The 16,541-nt window shown below is 36.6% G+C and overlaps 1 protein-coding gene across 1 annotated transcript in view; it reads right to left on the bottom strand.

Moving 5' to 3' along the window:
• The window catches only part of AXDND1 (axonemal dynein light chain domain containing 1), an 80,023-nt gene that overhangs the window by 42,857 nt on the left and 20,625 nt on the right, over positions 1-16,541 (bottom strand). Inside the window, exons 10-13 of the mRNA XM_029933358.1 lie at positions 10,529-10,669; positions 9,739-9,843; positions 3,215-3,335; positions 1,444-1,545 (exon numbers count right to left, since the gene is read on the bottom strand). Coding sequence (XP_029789218.1) covers positions 1,444-1,545; positions 3,215-3,335; positions 9,739-9,843; positions 10,529-10,669 — 469 coding nt within the window. The remainder of the gene's footprint in view (positions 1-1,443; positions 1,546-3,214; positions 3,336-9,738; positions 9,844-10,528; positions 10,670-16,541) is intronic.

The raw sequence follows: 16,541 nt of genomic DNA, 5'->3' as shown, positions 1-16,541 counted from the left end.
AGCTTCTGCATTGCAAAGGAAATAGTCAGGAAAACTAATAGGCAATCAATGGAATGGGAAAAGATAGTTGCAAATGACATATCGGATAAAGGGCTAGTATCCAAAATCTACAAGGAACTCACCAAAATCCACACCCAAAAAACAAATAACCCAATGAAGAAATGGGCAGAAGACATGAATGGGACACTTCTCCAGATGGCCAACAGACACATGAAATGATCATCAGTGTCACTCATCATCAGGGAAATACAAATCAAAACCACACGCCGGTTAGAGTGGCTAAAATGAACAAATCAGGAGACTATAGATGCTGGCGAGAATGTGGAGAAATGGGCACCCTCCTGCACTGTTGGTGGGAATGTAAACTGATATAGTCTCTATAGAAAGCAGTATGGAAGTTCCTCCAAAAATTAACAATAGAACTCCCTTATGACCCAGCAATAGCACTATTAGGGATTTACACAAGGGGTACAGAAGTGCTGATGCATAGGGGCACATGTACCCCAATGTTCATAGCTTCACTTTCAATAATAGCCAAATCATGGAAAGAGCCTAAATGTCCATTGAATGACGAATGGATCAAGAAGATGTGGTTTATATATACAATGGAATACTACATGGCAATGAGAAAGAATGAAATTTGGCCATTCGTGGCAAAGTGGATGGACCTCAAGGGTGTCATGCTAAGGGAAATAAGTCAGGCAGAGACGGACAGATACCATATATATTCACTCATAGGTCTAACAGAAGAAATTTAACAGAGGACCATGGGGAGGGGAAAGGGGTAGGTGGAAGAGTTAGGGAGAGGGAGGGAGGCAAATCATGAGAGACTCTTAAATACTGAAAACATACTGAGGGCTGAAGGGGGTGGGGTAAAGGGGGGGGGGAAGAGTGATGAGCATGGAGGAGGGCACTTGTGGGGAAAGAGCGCTGGGTATATTATATGGAAACCAACTTGACAATAAACCATAAAAATAAATGGATAAATAAGTAAATAAATAAATAAAAAGAAAAAAAGAAATGCACTAAATGCCACTTCTCTCCTTTACAGTCAAGTATGCTCATTGAATTTTCACATAAAATTGCAAAAAATGCACTATTACTTATTTTTAAATAAGTTTATGTTTAATAAATTTAAATAAGTTTGTTATTTTAAATAAGTTTATGTTTAAACACTAACGAATAGAATGATAAGTCTATAAATATCCTTTTCAGTATGAGTAACTTGAATAAATTGCTTAAAGTGCTTTAAATAGGATAGAAGACAATTATATAAAGAGCATTTATTTACATTTCCTTAGATTTTTCATTCCACCCACAATAAAGCACAAATACAAAACTATACTTAAAACATAATCTATAAACTTAGCAAACATGTCTCATAGTTTCAACCCTCAAAGGCTGAGGTCTCTTTTCCCATCACATAAGTGAACTGATCTTTACCTTGGTTGACAGCAGTATGATGAAATGCTTCACATATTTATTCCAACCTTTTTCATTGAGGTAAAGTCTTTTAGCCAACACAACTCTATTTCTTTGAATTACCTATTTGAAAAAAGTACTGAAATGAGGAACCTAAGACATTCATAAACCACTGAGATTTACTAAACCCAAACCAATTTCATGTATCAATTTTTCATTGAATCATTAACTCCATCACAATTTCTTATTTAAGTCATAAGCTCATTTGAATCACAAATTCATGTTTTCCAAAACTATTGAACTGGAACTAAACTGAAGGATAACATATTACAGAGACTCCCAAGCAACACTCTTGCAAATTAGCGAAGATTCCAAAGAGCTTTTGTTTATATGTATTATATCTATTTGATAATTACCATATTGAAAGTTAAAACCAAACATCTTTAAAATATGTATTTGTGAATTCACTTAAACATAACAATAAATCCATTATATGTTAACATAAATAGTATTTTTTATGAAAAATAAATATTTTCTAAAACAAAAAAATAATGAAAGGAGCACCATTATTTTTCATTTTTACAAATCTCTTTAATGTCTGCCTTAATAGAGCTGGATTTTTATATTTGCTTCTGCATTCAATCTGTGGCAACATCCCATATCAAGGTAAAGCCAATGTGACTCGTGCAAATCGGAGTGAAAAAGGCAAATAACCTCTTAGTATTATGAAGAAACAAGTTTTCACCTCATGAAAGGATCCCAGGGATCCCTTGGTAAGGTGGGGGGTGGGGAGGGGGTGATCCTTGGACCATACTTTGAGAACCACTGGTATACTGAATCAATTATATAGTTATTTAATGAATGACTGGTTCTAGACACTGCATATAGACACAAACAAAAGAAACAAGGTCGTTATTTTCAGGAAAGTGATATTCTAGCTGTCATTTTCTGTTGGGAGGGGCTTTAGGGATGAGCTAACACAAAGCCTCCACCAACTCAAGGTATTTTTCCTCAGAGGGGTCAGTTCTTTATTGTTTAAATACTTCAAGAGTGAAGAAACTCACTTGCCTTCTTTATTGCTACTGAACATGCCTAGCTCCCTGATTTATATATTCTTATGTATTTACTGTTATGATTGTTTCTTCTTGACATGTCCTTTAAAAATCCTTCATCAGGATGAGACATTGTATACCATTGTCTGACCATTCCAGAGAAAAGTGAGACAAAAGTGTGAATGTGTTGAGGATCATAACTTCTGCTTAATACTTAGTAAACGCAAGTCCCAGGTGTGAGAGTAGGCAACCAACCAGCAAAAGTGTCAGAAAAACAGAATATTGCAGGACTTTGCTACTTGCCTAAAGTGTTACAATGATGGCTGCAGACTGCCCTATTCATTTGTCGTCTTAGATGCCAAGAACCAAAGTGATATAATCCTAATAATGGTTACATGGTTTGAAAAAATATAAACATTTCCTAGTTTATTATTAGTATAAATAGAAGTCGAAAATTTCAACATGCTCACAAACAATAGAAAAAGAATTCTTGCTTATACTTCATAGACTCTGGTGAGAAAAAGAGCCCTTAATTGGGCAACAGTCAGATACTTAACAGAAAAGAAACAAAAGAAAAAAAATGTAACTTTCCTTTTTCAAGGCCCATCTTGGCCACATTATTCATAAGCTGTATGAATTTTAAAATTTCATTTTTAAAATTTTATCTAGATTATCAAAAATGGTAAAGCAAAACTTGATCTGGCCAAAAAAGTCTGAGTTATGATTCCAGATGAACCAACCTTTAAGGCCAATTCATATGTGGCTGAGCTCCAGAGATCTCTTTCTGTCATTAACTGCTGAATATCATGCTCCATCCTTCCTCTTTGTAATGTGTATAAGTCATGGTATTCTTCTACAATCCTAAAAAAAATAAAAAGTAGATAAAGACTTTGTTTTTGAGAATTCACATTTATTGAATAATTTTTATGATGGTGGACAATAAAAAAAAAAAAACAACTTTGGCAGCATGTGGGTAGCTCAGTCTGTTAAGCACCTGACTTGATTTCGTCTCAGATCACAATCTCATGGTTCATGAGTTTGAGGCCTATGTCGGGCTCTGTGCTGATAGTGAGGAACCTCCTCAGATTCTTCTCTCTCCCTCTCTCTCTGCCACTCCCCCATGCACACTGACTGTCTCTCAAAATAAATGAATAAACTTAAAAAATTTTTTAATAAAATAAACAACTTTGTTCTAAAATAGACAGCTTGTCAGGGCGCCTGGGTGGCTTAGTCAGTTAACGTCTGGCTTCAGCTCAGCTCATGATCTCACGGTTCATGGGTTCGAGACCCGCATCAGGCTCTGTGCTGACAGCTCAGAGCCTGGAGCCTCCTTCAGATTCTGTGTCTCCCTCTCTCTCTGACCCTCCCCTGCTCGCACTGTCTCTCTCTGTCTCTCAAAAATAAATTAAAAAAAAAACATAAAAAAATTTTAAATAGACAACTTGTTCCTTTAAAACTCATCATAAAGTAATTATGGCATAATTGTTGGATATATTAATAACACCAATATACAGTGAAATAAAAGAAAAAATAGTCACATCTAATTTATAAATCTTTTAAGTCTTAAAGTAAAAAAATTCAACATACTGTTAACTGCTCTGAACACTTTCTTCTGGGGTGCCTAGGTGGCTCAGTCGGTTGAACATCTGATTTCAGCTCAGGTCATGATCTCGTGGTTCATGGGTTCAAGCCCTACATTAGGCTCTGTGCTGACAGCTCAAAGCCTAGAGCCTGCTTCGGCTTCTGGGTCTTCCTCTCTCTGCCTCTACCCCACTCACACCCTGTCTCTCTCTCTCTCTCTCTCTCTGTCTCTATCTCTCTCTCTCAAAAATAAATACACACTAAATAAAATTTTTAAAAAACACTTTTCGAGAAATGATGTAATCACCCATGGTATATAAGACCCTGGCTATCTTAATAAAGTGTGGCTTTACCACCAAAATAAATAAATAAATAATAAAAATAAAAAACACTTTCCTTCATACTGTTTATTCACTAGAATTTTCACAACATGCTATTCCAACAGAATAACAACACTATATCTAATTTAAAAATTCAGGATACAGAATAGAATTAGAATTTTTTTTAAGAGAGAGCGTGCACCCATGTACATGCAGGAGTGTGTGCAAGTGCAAGGGGCATAGGGAGAGAGAATCTTAAGCAGCCTCCAAGCCCAGCACAAAGCCCAGTGGACACGGAGTTTGATCTGACAACCATGAATCACGACCTGAGCCGAAATCAATAATATGATGCTTAACCAACTGAGCCACCCAGGTGCCCTAAATTAGCCTTCTTCATTAAAAACACAAAGTCCAGGGGTGTGTGGGTGGCTCAATCAGTTAAGCATCTGACTTTGACTCAGGTCACAATCTCACAGTTCTTGAGTTCGAGCCCCACTTCAGGCTCTGTACTCATAGCTCAGAACCAGGAGCCTGCTTCAGATTCTGTGTCTCCCCCTCTCTCTTCCCCTCCACTGCTTGCACTCTGTCTCTGTCTCTCAAAAATAAATAAATATTTAAAAAATTATGGGGGGGAGGGGGGAAGACAGGTGGTGGTGATGGTGGAGGACACTTGAGGGGAAGAGCACTGGGTGTTGTATGGAAAACAATTTGACAATAAAATATTATGGAAAAAAAAATTTAAAACACAAAGCCTAGTAATTATGAGCCACTATACTTTTAATTTTTTTTAATGTTTTATTTATTTTTGAGACAGAGAGAGACACAGCATGAGCGGGGAGGGGCAGAAAGAGGGAGACACAGAATCTGAAAACAGGCTCCAGGCTCTGAGCTGTCAGCACAGAGCCTGACGTGGGGCTCGAACCCACGAACATGAGATCATGACCTGAGCTGAAGTCGGAGGCTTAACTGACTGAGCCACCCAAGTGCCCAACTTTTATATTATATATAATTAATGTAAGATTTAAAGAAATTCTGTATCAACCAACCAAAAGATTAAGTATATTCAAGTTAAGTACCTTTTTCTTAACTATTTTTTCTTCATGCTTACCAGAACATACCTTTTCCTTCCAAATTTGCACTGAAGTTGAGAATTAAATTAAAAATAAAATCACTTGTGAGATTAAATGCAAACAAAGAAGTTGTAAAGGGGTAGCATTTCACAAGCCATCTGAAACACCACCCGCCATGAAACATTAACTTTGCTATAAGAATTAAAGGCCGATGACATAGAATTGTTCTAACATTGGCGAAAGCCAGGAACTACCAGCATCTTAAAAGCCTTCTCTATTTGGAGACCTCCATTCTAGTAACTATGAAAAATTCATCACCTTACCTGTCACACAGGTGAATATACATATGAAAATTCAACAAGTTATATCCCCTTAAGATTTACACATGTTACTGCCTGAAAGTTAGACACTGATTTTGCAAAGGGAACTAATGACCCTTGTTTAAAATAGCAAAAGTAATAAAGTCAGAAGTAACCTCAATGTCCAGCAAGAAGGGATTGACCAAATAAATGGCTCTATGATGAGAATACTCTATAGCTAATTAAAGATCCTGTTGTTGCCAATATTTGGGACATGGGAAAACTTTTCATGTTGTAACATGAGAAACCCAAATGCTGCTCAACATGTCTGAAATAAAGTAGAAGTCAGAGAAATTCTGGTTGGATGAGTCTTGTAAACCATGTTTTAAAAACGTGACTTTTTACTGTAAGATGGGGAGCTGCTGTAGAATTTTGAGCAGAGGAATGACACTATTTTATTTGAGTCAAATTTTAATAGATCATACTGAAGCCACAGAGAGATGGAAAGATGGATGGAAATGAAGATGGACGCACTAATGCTTCAGCAAGTTTGACTTCAAGCTGAACAAATTTTTCTCTTCCTCATTCTTGAAGGCTTCTCTTCCTCTTCACTTGTTTATCTGTAGAATCCTTTGTTCCAGGAACTTGGTATCGATGCTGATACTTAGTCACAAGTTCCAGATGGCCCGTACCAGCGTTAGTCATGAGATTGCCTTGAAGACACGAGGAACATGGCTGGCAGCACATACCTGATTCCTAGCGACACCACCCAGATCAGCCTTTCACCCCAGGCAAGTGGACAGTTTGGAAGGCTTGCTATAACTTCCTTTGCCTTAAAGTAATAAAACTCATTCCTCTTTATCCCCAACCTTTGTTTTCGAGTTATATTTTGGCTCCAGAGCACAGAGGTCGGTTTTCGACAACAGTGCTGGCTGGAGTGTGGAGAACAGCTCACAGGGGTGCACAGCAGGAGTAAAAAGGAGATTCAGTGGTCACCGCAACACCCCAGGCAAGGCATGCAGAAGACGCGAAGGAAAAGTGGTGAGGGTTCAGCATAGATAATGAAAGGTGATAGAATCTGCCGCTGGGGAGATGTGAGACGTGAAAGAAACGGATGGAGAATGACTCAAAGCATTTTGGCCCCAGAAACTGGAAGGATGGAGTTGCCATTAACTGAAACGAGAAAAGAATGTGGAAGGTTTGGGGGAAAGAAGAGTTTGGGAACATTAGGCATCTAAGCGGAGTGTTAAAGATGTTGAATATGTAAGTCTGGAATTCAAGAAGGAGAAAGAAACTAGGGGTGCAGATTTGTAAAGACGGGTGAAGCTCTAGGTACATATTTGTGAGCTGAGAGTATATACAGGTGATGGCATTGGAAGCCAGGAAACTGAAGAGATTAATTTAGGAAGTGAGTATGGATACAGAAAATTTCCACAGAATAAGCAATAAGCACTTCCCCAGTTAGAAATTGGTGAGATGAAAAGGAACCTGCAAGAAGCAGCAGATAGAAAGTACGGGAAAACTAGGAGAGCGTAATCTACTGAAAGACATTGTTTTAAGTAAGAGCAGCTGGTCAGTTGTGACAAATGCTGCTAAGTCAGGTTAAATGAGAATTGAGAAGTGACCTTCAGACTGAACAACATGAAAGTCACAGGTTACGTTGATAAGTGCACTTTGGGGGGGTTGGAGGAGTGAAAGCCTGATGGGAGTGGGTTCACAAGTGACAAAGGGGAGGACCAGGAGTTGACATATTGAGTATGACAACTTTTTAAAGAAGATTACTATAATGGGGGGGAGGGTACAGGGATATGGGGCCATAGCTAGAAGGAGATACGTGTGCAGTCCTAAGGGACTTGGGAGTCTTTTTGTTTTTTAGTTGTTGTTTTTGAGATTGGTGTCATTATAGCCTATATGTATACAAATGGGACTAATTTGGGAGGAGAGGGAAAAATTAAAGATAGAGAAGAAAGAAGAAATCTTTGCTGAAAATATCTCAAGTAGGTCGGTGGGGATGTAATGGTACCCAAGTGGAAAGACTGGCCTTGAGAAGAGATAGTTATAGCTCATCCACGGTCAGAGATGGGAAGACAGAATATACGAGCACAGATGAGGGGGTGGGGAGACGTAGGGGCGAGAGCCTGAGCTCTCTTCTGTTTGCTTCTACTTTTTGTTTGTTGCTTGCTTGTTCATCAGCTCAGAAAGAGGATGGTGAGGTACTATTAGACAAATGAGGATAGAGGAAAAGGTATAGAACAAGTATCTACTAAGGCAAGCAGGGTGAAACAGCTGAAGAAAACAACAGTACATTCAGTGTGCAAAAACTGGGCAAGGTGGGCGCCCGGGTGGCTCAGTCGGTTAAGTGTCTGACTTGATTCAGCTCAGGTCATGGTCTGCTTGTGAGATCAAGCTCCACTTTGGGAGCTTGCTTGGGATTTTCTCTCTCTATCTCTCTCTTTCTCTTTCTCTCTCTCTCTCTCTCTCTCTCCAAATAAATAAACATTAAAAAAATGATGAAGGTATACTTCTCATTCTAGTAAGGAATAAAATAGAATAAAAGTAAGAATATATCTTTGAATTTAGATTTTGTATACATTTGTGTTTTTCTTGACATGCCAATCACTCTTCAATACACACAGACACATGAAAAGCAGAAGACTCTGCTGGATTATAAGGATATAAAACAAGATACGATGTGTGGCCCTGTCTGGATACTGATTTGGACAATACAATGTAAAATACCTTTTGGGAAAAACTGGGAAAATTTGAATATGATCTGGGTAATTAATGAAGTGAAACTTTACTGAAATAGGTAGACTGTTGACTAAAAGAAAAAAAAAAACCAGGCTGTAGAACAGTATATGCAGTACAATTTTGGTTTAAAACAATGCATGTGTGCACATGTACATACAAAAAAAAAGATACACTAAGATATGTAGAACAGTAATCTATAGGTGGTGAATCTGTAATATTGTTTATTCATTTTTGCTTGCTTATATTTTCTACTTTACTTATAAAACACTATACTGCTTCTATGATAGTATAATAAAATTAGTTTTTATCAGTTAAATAAGAAAAATAAAAAATGCAATCCGATTTATCATTTGATATACACCCAAGAGTTTCCTAGTAATCAGAACTCTCACAAAAATGAAATAGAATAGAGGTCAGCAAACTTGAGCCTGTGGGTTAAATACTGCCCACCACTTGTGTTTCGTATAGAACATAAGCATAGAATTTAGATTTTTAATTTTTTATATATTTTATTTTTATATATTTTATGGTTAAAGAAGCAAGAGAAAAACAGTATTTTGTGACACATGAAAAAAATTTTTTTCATTCAAATTTCAGGGTCAGCAAATGGTTTTATTGGAGCACAGCCATGTTCTGGCCTTGCCCTTGCCTGCCTTCTCACCCTCGTGGCGCACGTTACAAAGGCAGAGTGGAATGAGTAGTTGCATCAGAAACCCTATCTCACTATCTGACCCTTCACAGAAAAAGTTTGCTAACCCCTGAAAGAGGATAAAACACTAAGATCGTAGTAGGTTCATTAAAATCTTAAAAAAAAAAAAAAAAAAAGAACTAGACTCACACTACTAATTAGAAAAATTAGTAGCAAACAAAATAAAACCAGATACCTATTCATACCCATCAAACCGAAAGAAAATATAGACAAAAGGAAAATCTCCTACGCCAAGAGGAAGGTGTACTGACGTGACTACTCTGTAGAGCGTTTGGCAACGTCTAGCAAGACAAGGCTGTGCGCAGCCTGTGACCTAGCAATTCCACTTCTAGGGCCACACCCCGGAAAACATTTACAAGAAGTGTATTAAATGACACCTGGAGGAGTTAATATATATATATATAAAAGCTCCTTACATATATTAACTCCTCCAGGCGCTGTTGTAATAAAGAACTTCAAATGTTTCTATAAAATTTTGTTCCTTTGGTTAAGCTGTGAAGCCTTTGACATAATGGTTAACGTTTGGTAACTCACTTAGCATTCTTTTCAGCATCTAAGAGAGCTTGTGCCAAATCGCTGTGGGCCTTCTCTGCTTCCTTTGCTAATTCTGTATCATGTGCCCGAACCATACACAGCTCCCTGAAATAAAGCAAAGAAATTTCACATTTCGTAGTTGAAGAGTTCCAGGAGATCGGATTTGTATACTCAGGAATCTCCTCAGTTATGTGTACATCTCTCCCTAGTTTTTACACCTTAGAAACCAGATCAAGAAACCTAGAAAACATTTGGATAGAGTTCTGGCAGATTTGGCAGTGGAATCAGGCTGGCTAGACAGGGCAGGAGGATGATGTGGGGGACCCTCTAGAATGGAGAGCAGGCAGATGCTAAGGCGAGGCTGCTCTGTCCTATCTTCGGACACGCCTATCTTACCCACCTCGTTTTTGCTAATCATCGTGACACAAGCTTAGATGATCACTAATTCTGATTGCCACTTAATGCCTATCCTCTGTGGGATTTAAACCTTATCATCCATCATCGTGGCACTGTCTGTAAACATGATTAAGACCGCAACATCTCAGTCCTGGAAGGAGAACAGGAGTCTTCTCCCTATCCAACTTACACGGAGCCCCAGTTTTGTGTTAACCTTTGTAACCCTTGTCTCTACCTCTACGTCCAGTCCTCTCTGTTCTCTTCCTAAACCCCAAAAAAGAAAACAAAAAGGGTCCTGACTTTTAACCATTCTACTTTCCTTAACTGTTTTTTATTCTCTTTAAAGACATGGCTTTGACCTGTGTCTTGTGTTTAAGATAATCACAGAGTTTACCTGGTCAGTTCTTCAATAACATTCTTAAAATTGCACAATTCTTCTAAAATGCGCTGGTCCATTACTTGCTGAGTGACCATGTCTTTGTAGAAGTCAATCATCTGCCTGGCAATTTGGTCAAGCATTTGTACGTACCGCTCTCTGCGTGAGACATAAAGAAACGAAGTATCATGCAAAGGAAAAGGAAGAAAAGAGCCAGAAAATATGTGAGAGAGAAAGTACTGTTTGGGAAAGACACAGACAGACATTCACAAAAGATATGTGAGAAGAACAATAGGAAAAGAAAGGGATCTAATCTGCGTATTCTTGCCATGCTCGCACAGTAAATGAGCTGTGGAGGATTTTAGCCAGAGTCATAATTATGTGGAATATCCTGCTGAGAGGTGAAACAAAGGAGGACTTCTTTTATTTCTTCTTCTAACTTATAAGCCATGTTTAAATTAGAAACCATGTCTTATGTGTTTATATAGAATGGGGTATTTATAAATAGCTAAATTCATGAATAAAGCCACTTTTCTCGTTGGTTAAATGTAAAAAGACACCAACTGTTTAAAAATGAACAAAGACCATAAACACAAACAAGTCATTTCTTTCCATTTTGAAGGAAACCAAATATTTGGAAGTGATTACAAATGATAAATTTCAAATGCCATGCTACGCAGTCTTTATTTATATTAAAAGTGATCTAGGTGTTATATCCTAAGCTTGAGATCACTGAATATCTTTCAGTTGGAATGGTTATTTAGTTTAATCTCTCACCCATAACAGAAAGAATTATCCAGCCCTTGCTTAAAATCTTATGCAGTTCCTATAGTGGGAGGTGTCTATGTTAACAAAACTAGAGGCATCATGATTCTGGATTTCAAGCTATATTATAAAGCTGCAGTCATCAAGACATTCGAGTACTGACATAAAAACAGACACATAGACCAATGGAACAGAGGAAAACAGTGAAAAAATAAATAAAAATTAAGTAAGTAAGTAAGTAAATAAATAAATAAATAAATGGAACAGAATAGAAAACCCAGAAATGGACCCACAATATATGGTCAACTAATCTTTGACAAAGAAGGAAAGAATATCCATGGGGAAAAAAACAGTCTCTTCAACAAATGTTGTTGGGAAAGCTGGACAGCAATATGCAGAATGGAACTGGGCCACTTTTTTTTAGTTCATTTATTTGTTTTGAGAGAGACAGAGAAAGCACAAGTGGGAGAGGGGCAGGGAGAATCCCAAGCAGTCTCTGCACTGTTAGTGTTAAAGCCTAATGTGAAGCTCGAAATCATGAAACTATGAGATCATGACCTGAGCAGAAATCAAGAATTGGATGCTTAACTGACTAAGCCACCAAGGTGACCCATGGGCCACTTTCTTACACCACACACAAAAACAAATTCAAAATGGATGAAGGACCTAAATGTGAGACAGGAAACCATCAAAATCCTAAAGGCGATCACAGGCAGCAACTTCTCTGACCTCAGCCATAGCAACTTCTTACTAGACATGTCTCCAGAGGCAAGAAAAACAAAAGCAAAAATGAACTATTGGAACCTCATCAAGATAAAAAAAAAAAAAACCTTCTACATAGTGAAGGAAACAATCAACAAAACTAAAAAGTCAACTGACAGAATGCAAGAAGATAGGACACTGCAAAAGTAGTTATCTAAGAGGGAAGTTTATGGTGATATAAGCTTACCTCAAGAAATAGGAAAAATATCAAATAAATAATCTAATCTTATACCTAAAGGAACTAGAAAAAAGAAGAATAAAGCTCAAAGTTAGTTGAGGGAAGGAAATACTAAAGATGAAAGCAGAAATAAATAAAACATGGGGTAAATGGGTAGCTCAGTCGGGTAAGTGCCTGACTTTAGCTCAGGTCATGATCTCACAGTTCATGAGTTCAAGCCCCATGTATGAGCCTACTTCAGATTATGTGTCTCCCTCTCTCTCTTCCCCTCCTCTGCTAGCACTCTGTCTCTATCTCTCTCAAAAAAAAAAAAAAAAAAGAATAAATAAACCTTAAAAACATTTTTTAATTAAAGAAAGAAAATATAAACTGAAAAAAAAAGATCAGTGAACCTAAAAGGTGTTTCTCTGAAAAGAACATCCTGATAAACCTTTAGCCAGACTCATCAAGAAAAGGAGAGAACTCAAATAAATAAAATGAGAAATTAAATAGAACTTAACAATGACTCCATAGAAATACAAAGGACTATAAGAGACTACTAGGAAAAATTATTTACCAACAAATTCAACAACCTAGAAGAAATCGATAAATTTCTAGATATGTACAATCTTCCTGGGATGGATCAAGAAGAAATAGAAAATTTAAGCAGGCAAATGACTTGTAATTGAATTGACTCTCTAAACAAAAAACTCAAAACCAACTGAAGTCCAGGACGAGATGGTTACAAGGTGAATTCCAGCAAATATTTAAAGATTTAATATTTAAATATTTAATACCTATTCTAAAACTATTCCAAAAACTAGAAAAGGAGCAATTGCTTCAAATTCATTCTATAAAGACAGGATTACCCTGATAGCAAAACCAAAAAAAAAAAAAAACCCCACAAAAAAGGCAAATTAGAAGTCAACTATCCTTAATTAACATAGATGTCAAAATCCTCAACAAGACATTAGCAAGCCAAGTTCAACAATACATTAAAAGGACCACAGTCAAGAGGGATTCATTCCAGGGATGGAAGAATGAGTCAATATCCACAAATCAATTAGTATAATACACCATATTAACAAAATGGAGGATAAAAACCATATGGTCATCTCAATAGATGCAGAAAAATCTTTGATAAATTCAACATCTATTCATGATAAAACTCTCAACAAAATGATATAGAGGGAACATAACTCAATATAATAAAGGCGATCTATGCCAAGCCCACAGCTAACACACTCAATGGTGAAAAGGTGAAATATTTTCTCTAACATCAGTAACAAGACAAAGATGCTTACTCTCGCCACTTTTGTTCAATATAGTACTAGAAGCCTTAGCCAGAACAGACAAGAAACAAAAATAAAAGGAATCCAAATTGGTAAGGAAGAAATAAAACTGTTACTATTTGCTGATGACATAATACTATATATGGCAAATCCTGAAGACTCCACCAAAAAACTATTAGAACTAATAAATGCATTCAGTAAATTTGCAGGACACAAAATTAATATCCAGAAGTCTATTACATTTCTATATACTAATAACAAACTAGTAGACAGAGAAATTAAGAAAACAATCCATTTGGGGTGCCTGGGTGGCTCAATCAGTTAAGCATCTGACACTTGATTTTGGCTCAGGTCATGATCTCACAGTTCATGAGATCAAGCCCCGTGTTGGAGTCTGTACTGACAGAGGCAGAGCCTGCTTAGGATTCTTTCCCTCTTCTCTGCCCCTCCCCTCATGTTCTTGCTCTCTCTCTTTCTCTCAAAATAAAAAACTTTTTAAAAAAAAAATCTCATTTAATAACAAAAACAATTTTTAATTAAAAAAGAAAAAATCTCTTTTACAATCTCACCAAAAATAATAAAATACCTAGTAATAAATTTTACCAAGGAGATGAAAGACCTATACTCTACAAACTGTAAGGTATTGATGAAAGAAATTAAAGATAACACAAACAAATGGAAAGATAAAACCTCCTCATGGATTAGAAGAATTAATATCATTAAAATGTCCTTACTACCCAAAGCAATCCACAGATTCAGTGCAATCTCTATCAGAATGCTAACTACAATTTTCACATAACTAGAACAAAAAATCCTAAAATTCATACAGAACGTTAAAAGACCTAAAAGCCAAACCAATCTTGAGAAAGGAGAACAAAGCTGAAGGTATCGCACTCCCAGATTTCAAACTATACTACAATGCATGGGTAATCAGAACACTGTGATCCACAAAAACAGACACATACATCAATGGAATAAAACAGCCCAGAAATAAGCCCACATTTATATAGTCAATCTATGACAAAGGAGGCAAGACTATACTATAGGGGAAAGACAATCTCTTTGATAAATGGTATTGAGATAACTGGACAAACATAATAAAAGGTATGAAAGTAGACCACTTTCTTACATCATATCATATATAAAAATAAAGTTAAAATGGATTAAAGACTTAAATCTTTCATGTGAGCCCTGAAACCAAAAAACTTCGAAAATAACACATTGGCAATTATCTCTCTGACATCAGTCTTAGCACTATTTTTTGGATCTCTCTCTCTTCAGAAAAGAGCAACAAAAGCAAAAATAAGTGGGACTACACCAAAATAAAAAAACTTCTGCGCAGTGAAGAAAACCATCAACAAAACAAAAGACAACCTATTGAATGGTAAATATTCACAAATTAAATATCCAATAAGGGGCTAATACCCAAAATATATTTTAAAAATCATATAACTTAACACCAATCAAACACTGTGATTTAAAAATAGGCAGAAGACATAAATAGACACTTTTCCAAAAAATACATACAGATGGCCAACAACCAGAACCCTCACACACTGTTAGTGGGGGTATATAATGGTGCAACCACATTGAGAAAAGGTATAGCAATTTCTTATAAAAATAACCTTAAACCTACCCTATCCCATCCTACATATTTACCCAAGAAACAAAAATACATTTGCAGGAAAAGATTCATACAAGAATGCTCATGGTAGCTTTATTCAAACTGGAAATAACCCAGTGTCCATCAATAGGAGGATGAATAAACTGGTTTGTTCCATTCATAAAATGGAATACTACTGAACAACAAAAGGAACAAACCATCAACATATGCAACAACATAGATTAATCTCAAGAACACGCTACATGACAGATACCTTACAGAAAGGAGCACAGTTGACTCTTGAACAATGTGGAGAGGTTAGGGGCACTAGCCCACCATACAGTCAAAAATCTACATAAAACTTTGACTCCCCAAAAACTTAACTACTGATAGTCTAGTGTTGACCAGAAGCTTTACCAACAATATAAACAGTTGATTAACACATATTTTGTATGTTATGTATGTTATACATTGTATTCTTACAATAAAGTGAGCTAGAGAAAAGAAAACATCATTAAGACAACCATAAGGAAGAGAAAATACAATTACAGAACTGTACCATAAAAAAATCTGCTATGAGTGAACATGTGGAGTTCAAACCTATGTTATTAAAGGGTTACTTGTATCTGTGCTTTATGATCCCATTTATATGAAGTTCCTAAATAGGTGAAACTAATCTAAGAGGGAAAGAAGCCAGAACTCCTAGAGAAGTGGGGGTGGCCATTTGCTTGGAAAGGGCATTAGAGAATTTTGTGGAGTGATGGTAATTCTCCATATCGTGACAGTTTGGATTATATAAGTGCATGTATTTGTCAAAAGTCAACAAAGGCAGTCAAGATTTGTGTTTCTCAATACACATAAATTTTACTCAAAATGGGGGGAAAAGGTAAATAATAAACTCTGTTTGGTAATGATATACATGACAAAGAAGGGGGAAATACACTGAGATCAGCAATTTACTTTGAAGTACATAGAATTGGTGGGTGGATGAAAGGATGACTAAATGGATAGACAAGTGATAAATAAATAGAGTAAAATGTTAATGGCAGAATCTAGATACTGGGTATGTATATGCTCACATTAAAATTATTTCCACTTTTACAGATATGTGGAAATTTCCATAATATTGTAAAAAATAAAAATAACAACAACCAAAAAAAGTCAGGTGTCTGCATCCAAAAAGATTACAGCAGCAGCTCTATTTCTTAGTAATGTGAGAATCTTATTCAGCTCATGTCCAATCTGGGAATTATTACTGCCCCCCGCCCAAAAATGTTATGATGAAACTCTTTTGCACGTGAAAACTTCCTTCTGCCGCAACAGCTACATGAAAAGCAGACACACACAAGTCGATCAGAAAGCACTTGATGAGAGCAGGAGCAGAGAGCAACAGTAACATGCAGAGAGAGAAAGTCAGAGGCTGATGGCATGTATGGTGTTACCATTCCCTGG

This window comes from Suricata suricatta, chromosome 3, assembly GCF_006229205.1.
Source record: "Suricata suricatta isolate VVHF042 chromosome 3, meerkat_22Aug2017_6uvM2_HiC, whole genome shotgun sequence".
In the NCBI taxonomy this organism is placed as follows: domain Eukaryota; kingdom Metazoa; phylum Chordata; class Mammalia; order Carnivora; family Herpestidae; genus Suricata; species Suricata suricatta.
The sequence above is the reverse complement of the archived record's forward strand: the minus strand, read 5'-3'. Positions and strand labels throughout refer to the sequence as shown.